General features: G+C 42.1%; 1 protein-coding gene across 3 annotated transcripts in view; it reads left to right on the top strand.

The window, feature by feature from the left end:
* PLCL2 (phospholipase C like 2) overlaps positions 1-14,235 on the top strand; it is a 198,011-nt gene that overhangs the window by 110,411 nt on the left and 73,365 nt on the right. For all 3 annotated transcript variants that reach the window (XM_034994001.1, XM_034993994.1, XM_034994010.1), the window contains exons 2-3: positions 1,449-3,935; positions 6,626-6,829. In XM_034994001.1, the coding sequence (XP_034849892.1) occupies positions 1,449-3,935; positions 6,626-6,829 (2,691 nt within the window). The remainder of the gene's footprint in view (positions 1-1,448; positions 3,936-6,625; positions 6,830-14,235) is intronic.

The raw sequence follows: 14,235 nt of genomic DNA, 5'->3' as shown, positions 1-14,235 counted from the left end.
ATACTTCCTGAAAGGCAATATCACGTTTTAGGTGAAGATTGCGCAAGATGCTTTGAGGTCATGTGAGCATTAAAAAAAAAAAAAGGTGTCTGTATAGGGAAGGAACTCCAATGCACACATAGCTGTGGCATCAGCATCTTAAGGTGGGCACCGGTGACACTGTGCAGGGAAGTTGAGGGCTGTGTCGTTGGTGACGCAGATTCTTTAGGAATAGATGCTGCTGAGAGTGTTTCCCTTGATGGTGTCAATAATCTGATGACACTGGAAGTACTTAGGTGACACTGTCCTAAGCACTAGCCTGGTGCATGGCAGTAGGCTTTAGTAAATCCAACTCTAGGGTGTTAGAAGCACCCGCTGCTGTCCTCCCACCCAGACTCAGCACAACTGCAGCCCTCAAACTGAATGTGTCCGAAGTCTTAAGAACCAGGACTAATCTGAGACTCTGAAGAGCCAGGAATTTCTGCTGGAATTTCAGTGTCTACTCATTTAACACATGGTTTAGTGGTCAGTACTTAGCTGTTTCTGGTCTTTTGGCGTTTCCAGAAATAGCCCAGACATCTTAGTGAGTCCAAGCGGTCAGGAAGTGGTTTTCAAACTTCAGTGTGCATCCCCATTACCTAGAGTGTTGCCTACAATGCGAATTCCTGGGCACTACCCCCTAGAGATCTGATCCTAGGAGTCTAGGAACCTGCATTTTAATCAGGTAAGCCAGGTGGTTCTGAGGCAAGTGGTGTGGTGACAGGCCTTTGAGGAACACTGGTGTGGGAGATGCATTCAGATGCAGAGCCTTCTTCATGGGTGTATGACTTGTGCAGCTGGGCAGGCCCCACACTCAGAAGGGCGCTGCACTTGACTTAATACTCTTTGGTCATCTTAAAATTCTTAACGATTTTTTTTTTTTTTTTTTTTTTTGAGAGAGACAGAGAGTGGAGAGGGGCAGAGGGAGAAGGAAAGAGAATCTTAAGCAGGCTCCACACACTCAGTATGGAGCCTGATGGGGGCTTCCTCTCACAGCCCTTGAGATCATGACCTGAGCTAAAATCAAGAGTCAGACACTTAACTGACTGAGCCACCCAGGAGCCCCTAAAATCCTTAACAATTTCTGAACGAGGAGTCCTGCTCTTTGATTTTTCCCTGAGCCCTGCGAATTAAGTAGTCCATTCTCTGTACAGGATTTTATTGTGTATTACTGAAATTGTGTTTCTTGACACCTATGGATTGCAATTATTCAATAATGATTTTTTACCTGTTTATATTAGGCTGCAAACTCCAGGGCCACTTCTAAGTTCTAGAAGTGGCTGAGTATCATTTATCATAGAACATTCAATAGGAGATCCTAACAGTGTGATTTTTTTGAAGAAATTAAATTTTTATTCCTAATCTTGAAAACAGAAACCCATGTTTATGTTATTCTTGTACACTGTTTTGTTTTTTTTTTTTTCTTCCAGGATGGTACAAAACAGAAAAGAGAAAGGAAGAAGACTGTCTCGTTCAGTAGCATGCCGACAGAGAAGAAGATCAGCAGCGCAAGCGATTGCATCAATTCAATGGTCGAGGGTTCAGAACTCAAAAAGGTTCGCTCCAACTCCAGGATTTACCATAGGTATTTTTTACTGGATGCTGACATGCAGAGCCTGAGGTGGGAACCATCTAAGAAGGATTCTGAGAAAGCCAAGATTGATATTAAATCCATCAAGGAAGTGAGAACAGGAAAAAATACAGACATATTCCGCAGCAATGGCATTTCTGACCAGATATCTGAAGATTGTGCATTTTCAGTCATTTATGGAGAGAATTATGAGTCACTTGATTTGGTTGCCAACTCTGCAGATGTTGCGAACATCTGGGTTACGGGACTGCGGTACCTAATTTCTTATGGAAAACATACCCTTGATATGTTAGAAAGTAGCCAAGACAATATGAGGACTTCTTGGGTTTCACAAATGTTTGGTGAAATTGATGTAGATAACCTTGGACATATAACTCTGTGTAATGCTGTGCAGTGTATCAGAGACCTCAATCCTGGTTTAAAAACTAGTAAAATTGAGCTTAAGTTCAAAGAATTGCACAAATCCAAGGACAAAGCTGGTACTGAAGTCACAAAGGAAGAATTTGTTGAGGTTTTCCATGAGCTTTGTACCAGACCTGAAATTTATTTCCTTTTAGTTCAGTTTTCAAGCAATAAGGAATTTCTTGATACCAAGGACCTTATGATGTTTCTTGAGGCAGAGCAGGGTGTGGCACATATAAACGAGGAAATCAGCCTTGAAATTATTAACAAATATGAGCCATCCAAAGAAGGCCAGGAAAAGGGCTGGCTTTCCATAGATGGGTTCACTAAGTACCTTATGTCCCCTGACTGTTATATATTTGATCCGGAACATAAGAAGGTCTGTCAAGATATGAAGCAACCTTTGTCTCATTACTTTATAAACTCATCTCATAATACATACTTAATAGAGGATCAGTTCCGAGGTCCCTCTGACATCACAGGATACATCCGAGCTCTTAAAATGGGTTGCCGGAGTGTTGAATTAGATGTATGGGATGGGCCAGATAATGAACCTGTAATTTACACGGGCCACACCATGACCTCTCAGATAGTCTTCCGCAGTGTCATTGATATTATTAACAAGTATGCATTCTTTGCTTCAGAGTATCCTCTTATCTTGTGTTTAGAAAATCACTGTTCTATTAAACAGCAAAAGGTAATGGTTCAGCACATGAAGAAAATTTTAGGGGACAAGCTCTATACAACATCGCCCAATGTGGAGGAATCTTACCTACCATCCCCAGATGTCCTGAAAGGGAGGATACTAATTAAAGCAAAGAAGCTGTCCTCAAATTGCTCTGGTGTAGAAGGGGATGTTACTGACGAAGATGAAGGGGCAGAAATGTCTCAGAGGATGGGCAAAGAGAACGTCGAGCAGCCCAACAACGTGCCCTTGAAGCGATTTCAGCTCTGTAAAGAACTGTCTGAACTGGTGAGCATCTGTAAGTCCGTTCAGTTCAAAGAATTTCAGGTATCATTTCAGGTTCAGAAGTACTGGGAAGTCTGTTCGTTTAACGAAGTGCTTGCCAGCAAATACGCCAATGAAAATCCAGGGGACTTTGTAAATTACAACAAACGTTTTCTCGCTAGGGTTTTCCCCAGCCCAATGCGAATCGACTCCAGTAACATGAACCCTCAAGATTTTTGGAAGTGTGGTTGTCAGATTGTAGCCATGAACTTTCAGACCCCAGGCCTGATGATGGACCTGAACATTGGCTGGTTTCGGCAGAACGGAAACTGCGGCTACGTCCTTCGGCCAGCCATCATGAGGGAGGAGGTTTCTTTCTTCAGTGCCAACACGAAAGACTCCGTCCCAGGAGTCTCACCGCAGCTTCTTCACATTAAAATCATCAGTGGGCAGAACTTTCCCAAACCCAAAGGGTCAGGTGCCAAAGGAGATGTGGTGGATCCTTACGTCTACGTGGAGATTCACGGAATCCCTGCCGACTGTGCGGAACAAAGGACAAAAACAGTGCACCAGAATGGAGATGCTCCCATTTTTGATGAAAGCTTCGAATTTCAAATCAACCTACCTGAACTGGCCATGGTGCGCTTTGTAGTCCTAGATGATGACTACATTGGGGACGAATTCATTGGCCAGTACACAATTCCCTTTGAATGTTTACAGACAGGCTACCGCCACGTGCCCCTGCAGTCATTGACTGGAGAGGTCCTAGCGCACGCTTCTTTGTTCGTCCACGTGGCTATTACTAACCGAAGAGGAGGAGGGAAACCTCATAAAAGGGGCCTTTCTGTGAGAAAAGGGAAGAAATCCAGGGAATATGCGTCTTTAAGAACACTGTGGATTAAAACTGTGGATGAGGTGTTCAAGAATGCCCAGCCCCTGATCCGGGATGCCACGGATCTGAGAGAGAACATGCAGGTACGTTCTTGTGTTTAAGCATTTACTCAGCGGCTTTTCTTCACAGTGCACCCTGTGCACCATCTATGAATACTTTGGAAGGCTTTAGGTTTTACAACAGTATGTTTGGTTTTCAGTAATTTGTAAATTCCAATTTGTTATGAGAACATTTACCACTAGGCTCATTCTTTTTTATCATTCACATTTCCAGAACTGCAGTTGGTATCGAAAATATTGATAATGCGTTAGAATAAACCAGTTTTGTTGCTGTCTTACATAACCACATCCTAGTCCTTGTCTGCCTCACAGATCCCCACCACATCCTAGTCCTTGTCTGCCTCACAGATCCCCATTGTTTCCTAAGAGTGTACATGGGAATCTCTGGTTTTCTGGAATATTCTTCCGCTAGAACCCACTTTGATGACCTACCGAAGTAAAAGGCACATGTTCCAACCCTTTCTTCTGGAGCTGTAGTGCTAGGAAAATAGCAAGCACCTAAATGAGCCAGTATGTTTGTGTTTTGAGATGCCTCTTGATTTTGGAGGATGGCTATTCAAGTGTTTAAGTAAAAGACATGTGGTGTCTCTATTTATTAGAAGTCTAAGATAATAATTACCTCTAAACTGAATTTAGAGAGCTTCCGGCGCTACCCTGGCCCACCGTGTGAGAGTGCCTGCCGTGTCTGTGGTAGCTGCTCGGCGTGTGTTTATTAAAACACATATATTAAATATATTATTTGGTTATATATCTATAAATAACTATTAAGAGAAGAATGCCACCAGCAAGTAAAATCTGACTCAGAATATTCAGCAGATTTCAACCCCGTACAGATTTTATAGATACCTCATTCATAAAAAGACCTTGCCACAGTAGAGGAATTTTATTCTCTTTCTCTCCAAGTCAAGGCATAACGGGAACCTCAAGAGCTCTTCCCCGTTTCCGAGGGCGAGAATGGCTTGGGACACCCTCAGCTCCGAGCAAGGCACGCCGTCGCCTGCCCCAGGGCTGCCACAGCATTCCCGCGGCGGTCCTCTGGGGCTGGAGCATGCTGTCTCCAGCGCTGCGTGTGTGCGCTGCACCCGGCAGATCAGTCAGTGATGGGGGTTAACGAGCACCTGTCACGAGCAGGCAGTCTGGGCCACAAGGATGCAGCCATGAACGAGCTGTGCCTTCAGTTGGGCGTGGGCGGCGGGGAGGGGAAGAGACCATGAGCAGGTGAATGAGCAAACAGGACAGTCGCAGACACAAGCAAGAGCTGTGAAGAAAATAGGGAGGTGGGGTGGAGTGATTGGGAGACCCCACCCTAGACCCCACTGTCATGGTTTGTTGTCATGACCAGTCAACATCCAAGTCATTTTGAGCAGAATGACGCAGAGTATGATGTCCACGTTTACAGAGATACTAATAAAAATAAAGTGTTTAAGAAAACCAAAGTGCTGCTCATTTTTCAGACTGGGGTATCTGAGAGCAGAAGACACAGGACTTGGAAGGCCTGGATTCCTCCCCTCTGGCCCCCAAGCTCAGCCCAGATCAGGACCCAAGGGCACCTGGAATAACTCCCATTTTGGTTAGAACTTACCGGTTGTTATAGCACGGTAATTAAAAGCATAAGCTTCAGCATCAACAGATTTCAGGTAAAATCTTGACTCCTTCACTCACCAGCTGTGTGACCTTAGAGAAGTAATAGAGAGAGGTTATAGCCGAGACTCCGCTCCCTCACCCACAGCGTGGCTGGTTGAGAGGATTAAGTGAGGTAATGGGTACTAAGTAGTCCTACTCGCTTAGCACTTGGTAAGTGCTCCAAGAATGCCAGCAGTGACATTTGACAGTGTCAAGGGGTTTTCCTTACCGGATATTTTAATGGCATAGCTCTGGTGATGAGAAAAGAGAGAGAGGGGTGGTAGGGGAGAAACGTTACAATCAGTGGATACACTAATAGGGCAGGGTCTCCTACTGGGCAGACCTCTCAAGCAAACTGCTTTGTCCTCAAAATTCCTTTAGATTTTCTGGTGGTTTGCTGACAATCTTTGGTAGATTGGCTGGTAGATCTTTGGCTGGTAGATCTTTGCCTTCACATGACTTCCAAAGCTAAGAAAGAGAGATGGAGCACTCCCTCTCTCATGCCCTCAGAGGAACAAAACATATCAAAACTGTGATCTTGGGCTTCTAGCCTCCATAACTGAGACAATAAATTTGTTGTTTAACACCCCCCCCCCAAAAAAAAATCCATTTGATTTGGAACCAGTGTAGATAGATGAGAGACATTCAAGTTTCTCCCTCAAAAATACTCCTTTCCTTTTTGGATGGCTGGCATATTTGATAATTACTTTAAACCTGATTTGATTTTTTTCCTTTACCTTTTTTGAATGCAGAAGCCATTCCTTTTGTTTGCTCATGATTGCATATCAGCCTTAGCACCACTGTGAACTCTGATCTGAAAAGAGGCTTTACCCTTCAGATGAATTTTACTTACTCGCATTTTCTGTACTTTTGATAAATTGGTATTGAAAATGTCTGTAACTGTATTTATTTTGGAAAATAGCCATTTTTCCTGGCATGAAATAATTAGTTAATTCTGTCATGACATTGCTAATAACGGTTGTTACTGAACCAGGCAGTTCAAGTATAATCAAGTATATCAAATAGAATATCCACGAGAAATTAAAGCCTCCGGTTAATTACAAAGCGCCTCCTTTCTTTCCACTTAACAGAATGCCGTGGTGTCATTCAAGGAGCTGTGTGGCCTCTCCTCTGTGGCCAATCTCATGCAGTGCATGTTGGCGGTGTCTCCCCGCTTCCTGGGACCTGATAACACGCCCCTGGTGGTCCTGAATCTGAGCGAGCAGTATCCCACGATGGAGTTGCAGGGAATTGTGCCTGAGGTTCTAAAGAAGATTGTAACAACTTACGACATGGTGAGTTGTTCTTTGTACTTTTGTGGAGGCTGGGTGAGAGAGCTATCTTAAGACAATACACCAGACATACATACTCAGGCGCTCTTGCTAGGGTGTGCTTTCCTATTTCATGCTTCATTTACCTATGGTGGAAAAATGATTCCTCAGACTTTGCTGTATTTGAAAGAGCTCAGTGTTTTATTGTCCTTGTTTTAGAAAGCAGGGTTCAGAAACACTTGCCTCAGTCGGATTAAATGGTAGTTAGCTTTTCAAGAATATATCCGAATTGATTTCTAAAGCATATGCTATTTTCCACATATACATGGCAAAGGACTTTTTTTAAATCTTTCTCTGGAACCAGCCTTTGATTTGCTCATTTTTATTTTGTTTTCACTTTTTCAGACTGGTAAAAGTAAGAAATTTAATTTTTTCTAACATAAATTTTCAGCACCATTAGGGGCAATTGCTTCCATCCCATGATTATAATGTGTAATGCTTTCCTTCCTTACAGCAGCTGCTCTGAGATACCTATAATTTGTAAGCAACTTAACGTTAATGAGGTGTCCTCAGGATACCTAGAATATTACATTTTTGTGCTTACATATATCTTGCATTTTTGTGAATCATATCCTGGTCTTATTGTACTTTTTGACTTATCATAGCTCTAAGGGAGAATTCGTGGGCAAATAGCACTGTTTCGAGCCCACGATGTCACTGAGGCTGTCAGCACTCACGAGTGCTGACCGTTGCTCTCTAGCCTGCGAGGTTTAAGGCTGGTGTTGGACACTCCTCTCCCAGACAGGCCAGGCTATCAGCCTTTGCTCCTCAGGGTGCTCAGAGTTAAGAGGCTGCATCCACCACCTTCTCTACACAAAATGCATGAGCCGTGCATGTGATGAACGTGATGAACCACAAAACATCAGGCTTTGTCTGATATGGCCACTGTGGTTAAAGACAGAATGGGATCGGCATCATAAGCCTTAGCAGAAATATTTTTGACTCTTCAGGAAGTTGATCTGAAAGCTTTAATTCAGAGGGGTTTATATGATTCAAAGGAAAGACAAAACAGATTAGGCCAGCATTTCCCACAGTGTGTTCAGAGGAAACTTGGTTTCTTAGGATATTAGTAAATGTCACGTGGGAGCAAGGGCTCCGTGGTAAAGCAATTTGGGGAAATACTATTGAACAAAACTAATCATATGTCTTTACTGCGGGACATCTTAGGGCCTTTTCTTTGCTGACACACTGAGTTCCCAAGAGGGCAATAGATAGAGAATGCCCTGTTTCACAAATTGACTTCACCAAGGGGTACTGTTTCCAAGAACAAAAGTTCTAAATACCTTTTGTTCTTGGTCTTCTTCACTTCTTGATCTTACTTGCTCAAGTCTTCAGGCAAATAAGATCTGGAAGTACAAGTCAGTAGAATGCAGTATTTTAAACAGCTTATTGCTTCATTACCTTTTTCCTAGATTCCTCTGCAGTAGCCACACATTTTAGCAGATACGTGTTAGCTCCTACTATTTCTAGCTTAGAATTCATGGTAGCATGAGCAATCTAAAGGACCAAACAGTGGGCTCTGCGGGCAAACCACGGAGAGTGGCAGTCAACCTGAAGAAAGAGGGAGGGCCAGGGGCAAGTGCTTCTAAACGCTGGGGAGGGAACTGTGCTGGGGGCTGCAAGGGCTGCAAGAATGAACTGGAATTGCCCTTGTCCTCAGAGAGCCATCCAGTCCACTGGAAGGTAACGGAGGCAGCTGGGGAGCAAAACACAGGACGCTTATGCTGTGCTCCTTTGTAGCGAAAAGTGGAAAGAGAGGGGAAGAGGTAAAAATGGGAAAGCTTGAAGAACTCTTTCACACTGTGACCGAGGCCACCTAGTTAGTTCCCATCTCCTCCTGTTTTGTGAGAAGAAGCCAAAAGAGGCAGCTGATGTGTGTAAATGCTTCTTAAGCTTAAGCCACACATAAAATCCTTAGACAGCTTGTAGACCTCTTTTGTTCACCAAAATCTAAGATGACTTAGACCCTTGGTGCTTCACGGATTTCTGCAGCAGTCCCACGGTGACATTTCCTCACGGTAACCTTTTTTTTTTTTTTTTTTTTAAGATTTTATTTATTTATTTGAGAGAGAGAATGAGATAGAGAGAGCATGAGAGGGGGGAGGGTCAGAGGGAGAAGCAGACCCCCCGCTGAGCAGGGAGCCCGATGCGGGACTCGATCCTGGGACTCCAGGATCATGACCTGAGCCGAAGGCAGTCGCTTAACCAACTGAGCCACCCAGGCGCCCCTCACGGTAACCTTTTTACCAGGAACTTCCTGAGAGTAGGGTGGCGGCACCCCACGTGGGTGGTAACAGGGGGTACCGGACAGGGGTGATGACCCAGGACCTAGTCCAGCGGCTGATTGCCGACCTCAAGCAGGAGGTTCTCAGGGCTCATAGCACAGAGGCTCTGGACGCCAGCAACCTCCCAGCACCCATCCCAGTATTTGGCACAGAAATCCCTCAGTGCTCCTTAGTTCCCTGCTCCCTTGCTCTTCCTGGGCTGCTAAATGATAACTCTTATTACGCAACTTTTGTTTACACATAACTGGAGAGTTGTGTCGCTGCAGAAATGATCAGACAGAATGTTTTAGCGTGTTCAAATTTTTTAAATTGTGAAATTTACTCTTACATAATGTTTAATTGACATAGCTGTGCTGCATTATACCCCTGGCTCTATTGATTTGTTCTGTTTTAACTTCCTCTGAAAAACTAAGCTATAAAATATTTAAAATTAATTTCAAATTATTATAATTTGAATTTTAAAAACTAATATTTCTACAGCAATAACTCTTGTAATATTTATATTTTATAGTCTTTTTTTTTTTTTTTTTAGTAACTTAATGGTTTCTTACCTGTGACCATTAATTTATTAAAGCTAGCTAAAGGAGTATTGATGGGAAGTATATTAAGGTCCTGGACAGTCTGTAACTTTAAATATAGCTCTTTATTTTTGTAATGTTATGTTGAGCTTTACCCAAAATTAACCTTGGAAATAAGATCTTACTTCATTTTGTTGACTTCCCATTTCTAATATGAAGGCTCCAAATGATAAGTAAGAGTGGTACGAGAAATCCCCTCCAGAGCTCCTGTGTCATTGCCAGTCTACACTGCTGAAGCTTGCCCTCTAGGGAGGCCAGGGCCATACATGGCATCTCCTAAGAGTGTGCAGATATGGGGGCGCCTGGGTGGCTCAGATGGTTAAGCGTCTGCCTTCGGCTCAGGTCATGATCCCAGCGTCCTGGGATCAAGCCCCGCATCGGGCTTCCTGCTCAGCGGGGAGCCTGCTTCTCCCTCTCCCTCTGCCTCTCTCCCTGCTCATGCTCTCTCCCTCTCTCTCTCTCTCTCTCTCTGTATCTCTGTGTCTCAAATGAATAAATAAAAAAATCTTAAAAAAAAAAAATAAGAGTGTGCAGATATGTATTTATGCTGTCACGATTGTGATTACTTTTCATTGTCTAAACTCTTATTAATAGGCCAGTGTATCAGAAATATGCCATTTTCTTTGAGAAAAAGGAGAATGCAGAGAAGGTTGACCATGGAAATGTGAACAACTTGTAAGCCATTCTGGAGGCTAGAAAAGGATGACCATGTCCAGGGTGGTCACACCTCCTGGTCTTCCTGCTGATATACCTCTTGCCCCAGACTAATTATTAATCGTTCTCCCTTTAACTCTTAGAAGTATCCTTGTTTGGGGGTGGTTCAGTCAGTTAAGGGTCTGCCTTTGGCTTAGGTCATGATCCCAGAGTTCTGGGATCGAGCCCTGCATTGGGCTCCCTGATCAGCGAGGAGTCTGCTTCTCCCTCTTCCTTTGCTCTTCCCCCTGCTTGTGCTCGCTTGCTCTCTCTCTCTCTCAAATAAACAAAAAAATCTTCCAAAAAAAAAAAAAAAAAGTATTCCTGTTTAGATAATTACTTGTATGTTCACCCTATCCATGGCCCCTAGATTGTCCTAATGGCTCTTGGGATTACCACCAACAAATGGATCTTCTAAATTGCCCAAGTTGTGGTTTTACCCTTTGTGTGGTCCCTCCTTGGGTCCTGGAAGTGGTGAGGTTTAACCCTGGGTCAAAGCCATGCAGGTGTCAAAGCCACTCAGGAGTAAAGGAAGAAGAGAAGTACAGACACTTTCTTAGACTAGGCAGACTGGGGTGGGGATTGTTGAAAACAGGGACTGGACTGGTATGGAGAGTGGGAATGGCCATGTGTTGTCAGACAAATAAGCCTTTTCTCCCTTTGAGGTGTTTACAGTTTAATAGAAGAAATAAAGTGTATCCGTAAATAGTAAGATGATACATAACAGATATTTTAAAATATGTGAACAAACCATTTGGATGTTTATGGACAAGAATGGTCAGTTTCCAGTTTAGGGATTAGGAAGACTTCAGGGAACTATTGGACTTTGAGCTAGACCTTTAAGAATGAGTCACATTTCAAAAGGTAGAGGTGATAAGAAGGAGGCTGTTCAAAGCTGAGTTTATGGAGTGAAACGTGCTCAGAAATGTGGACGCACATATTCTGGGAGATTCACGTGAGGGCCGTGGTAGTTCCTGCACAGCTCTGAGTAGTACAGGGCAAGGCTCAGACTCAGGCATTACACACTGTAGGAGGCTGAGAGTGAAAGAGAGCCCAGAGACCACATGGTGAGTGCCTTTATTTTGTTGCCGATCAGGTGGAAACAACGGAAATCCTGTGGCACATCAAATTAGTGGCAGAACTAGGTTTAGGAGTCTCTTTATCCTGTGTTTTTTCTGCAATCCAGGTGAGGAAAAATGAACCATGTGTGGTTTATAGATGAGTGATCAATATACAGATAAAGCCCAGATATCTTCAATAATAATAATCCAAAGTTGTTCATGTGGGGTTCTCCAAGCAAGAGGTAACTTGTTTCTGATTCCTGTTCCTCATGATGATGGAAAAGAATTCATTTTTCATACTTTGGAATAGATTAAAAGGATTTGATGAGCTTAAACTAAGGAAGACTATTTCAATAGTTAGATCAGATTCCACTCAAAGAAATCTGGTTATAAGTAGCTGAACATATCTCTTATGGTATTACTTCAGAAAACAAAACATTTAAATATTTTACTTAAAATTTATGTAAATGAACTTGAATGCATTTGCTGTTCACAATCGAATGTCAAAATTGAGCTAGAGTGTTCTCTCATGTAATTTAAAGCTGGTGGGAGAAAGTAAGGATTACGTACCCTGAGTTTAAGACATTCTAGTGAATTACTGGGTACTCTTTACAATACACAGTGCTCTTAAGAACACATCTGCACTGGCATTTCAATGTAAACCTTCCCCTCCCATCAGTATCAGTGACCTAATTCATCATCTTTTTAAATGAAAGTGATTTTTACCATCCTTTTAGTATTGACGAAAGTAATAATTCAGCTCTCTAGCTATCTTTGTTTATCTGTTTCCTATTTCAGACTTAAAATTTCTAAATTTTTGTGAGATCTATACTAAAATACAGAGACCAAGGAGTCAACATTCTTTCTCTTTAGAGAGAGGACAGTGGAAATGATGCATAAAAAGAAAGTTCTCTTTACAAATTTTTTTCATTGCACTTTGAGGACAGTATTCAAAGTGAAATAAGCCAGACATGGAAAGATAAGTACTATATGATTCCACTTATGTGAGGTATCTAAAATAGCCAAATTCATATAATCCGAGACTGGACTGGTAGTTACCAGGAGCTGGAGGAAGGGGGAATGGAGTTATTAATCAACAGGCACAGTTCCAGTTAAGTATGATGAATAAGCTCTAGAGCCCCCTGGCCAGCATTGTGCCAGTGGTCAACAGAAATGTGTCGTACACCTAAAATTTGTTACGAGGAAGGCTCTCCCGTGAAGGGATTCTTAATACAACTTTTTTAAGAAAAAAAAAGTTTTTCCTTGATTTTGCTATGATTTTCTGTGATATGGACTATGCTTCAGTCACTGTAGTGTACTTGAAGGTGGAGTTGTAGGGAATGAAAGGAGAGAAGAAACAGTAAAGAAAATGAGGCCCGATTCTGTTCCAGGCAGAAGGGCTGTTCAGGTGCACAGTTGTGGGCCCTCGGGCAGCCCCGTCTGCTCAGAGATTATACAGGACTTCATTCCTACCGTTGCAGTGCCTTTATATCTACTTCCTATTTAAAATTAGTTTGTTTTGATCTTTTACAGCTTCACAAAAATCTTGATTTTAATTGCTTTCACATTTAATTAAGAAAGCATACTCTGGGGAATCCATTTATCCAGTAGAGAATAGTATTTTTTCAGTGTTAAAAGGGAGGGACCTGATGCTTTGTCTATTTGCTGAGTGTTTTTATATAAATTACTGAATAGTCCCTTCTAACTCATTACTTTAAATGTTTCTTTTAAAAGAAGTTTCTTTAAATAAAATATGTGAAATGAAGGGCTTCTTTTCTTATACAGACATGTTGGCAATTGGCACGCAACATCAGGAGCACTCTGCTTTATCTTATGGGTGTGATTTCATGTATTTTGTCTTGCCACTGCTTAATGCGGTGAAGAGATAAATCACACTTCATAATTAATGGAGTCGGCCCATCTGGACCAAGCCAGAGATAATCTGTAATAAGGCCGCTATTGATCCCCGTCTCCTTTGTGGCTCCTTTTATCACTTTACTGCCTCAGACATTAAAAGCTTCTTTTAATTGGAGGTATCAACCTTCCCAAAAAAGACCAGATAGATTATTATGCTTTAGGATAAGACTGAACTTAGGGGGGTGGTGTGTGTGTGTAAGTGTAAATGAGAAATGGGAGCCTGCTCTTGGCATCATTTCAGTTCTCGCATAGATTTCATTTGAACCAAGGCCACCAGGGCAACTGTTACAGTGCAGTAGTTTGGTGGGGTCTCTACTGTTTTACTTCTCTGTTTGGAGTCTTTCTTTTGCCTTTTAAAGGGGCAGAGCAAGATTGCTTATTTTTCAAACACTGAATTCTTTTTTATTTTAATATTTTTATTTCACTGAGTCTGATGGAAACTATGTATAAAACATATCTGAAACCTAAAGCTCCAGAAAACTTAGGGAACTTCTTTCTAAACCTATGCTTTATGTAGAAGAACACTACTACATTTTTGATAGTACAAGATCATTGAAGCATTGTGATCTTTTTTTTTTTTTTTGCCTATCCAAGAGCAGGGAAATTACTTGTTCCCATCAAATCCCACATTGCATTTTGGATTTTGCTCTTACATTCCTTCAGAGTTTATTTTTGATATTCTCTTCTTGCTTGGAAGTATTTTATGTTTCTGCAATGGGTAAAGATAAGTTGTTTGCTAAGTTTTTCTTTCTGTCAAGGACACTTCCAGGAAATCAAAAAAAAAAAAAAAAGAAAGGACTGTATACACATTTAAAATGCTGCCCTTTCTCTGTAAA

This window comes from Mirounga leonina, unplaced genomic scaffold (assembly GCF_011800145.1).
Source record: "Mirounga leonina isolate KUSES-001 unplaced genomic scaffold, KU_Mleo_1.0 Mir_115, whole genome shotgun sequence".
Taxonomy (NCBI): Eukaryota; Metazoa; Chordata; class Mammalia; order Carnivora; family Phocidae; genus Mirounga; species Mirounga leonina.
The sequence above is the reverse complement of the archived record's forward strand: the minus strand, read 5'-3'. Positions and strand labels throughout refer to the sequence as shown.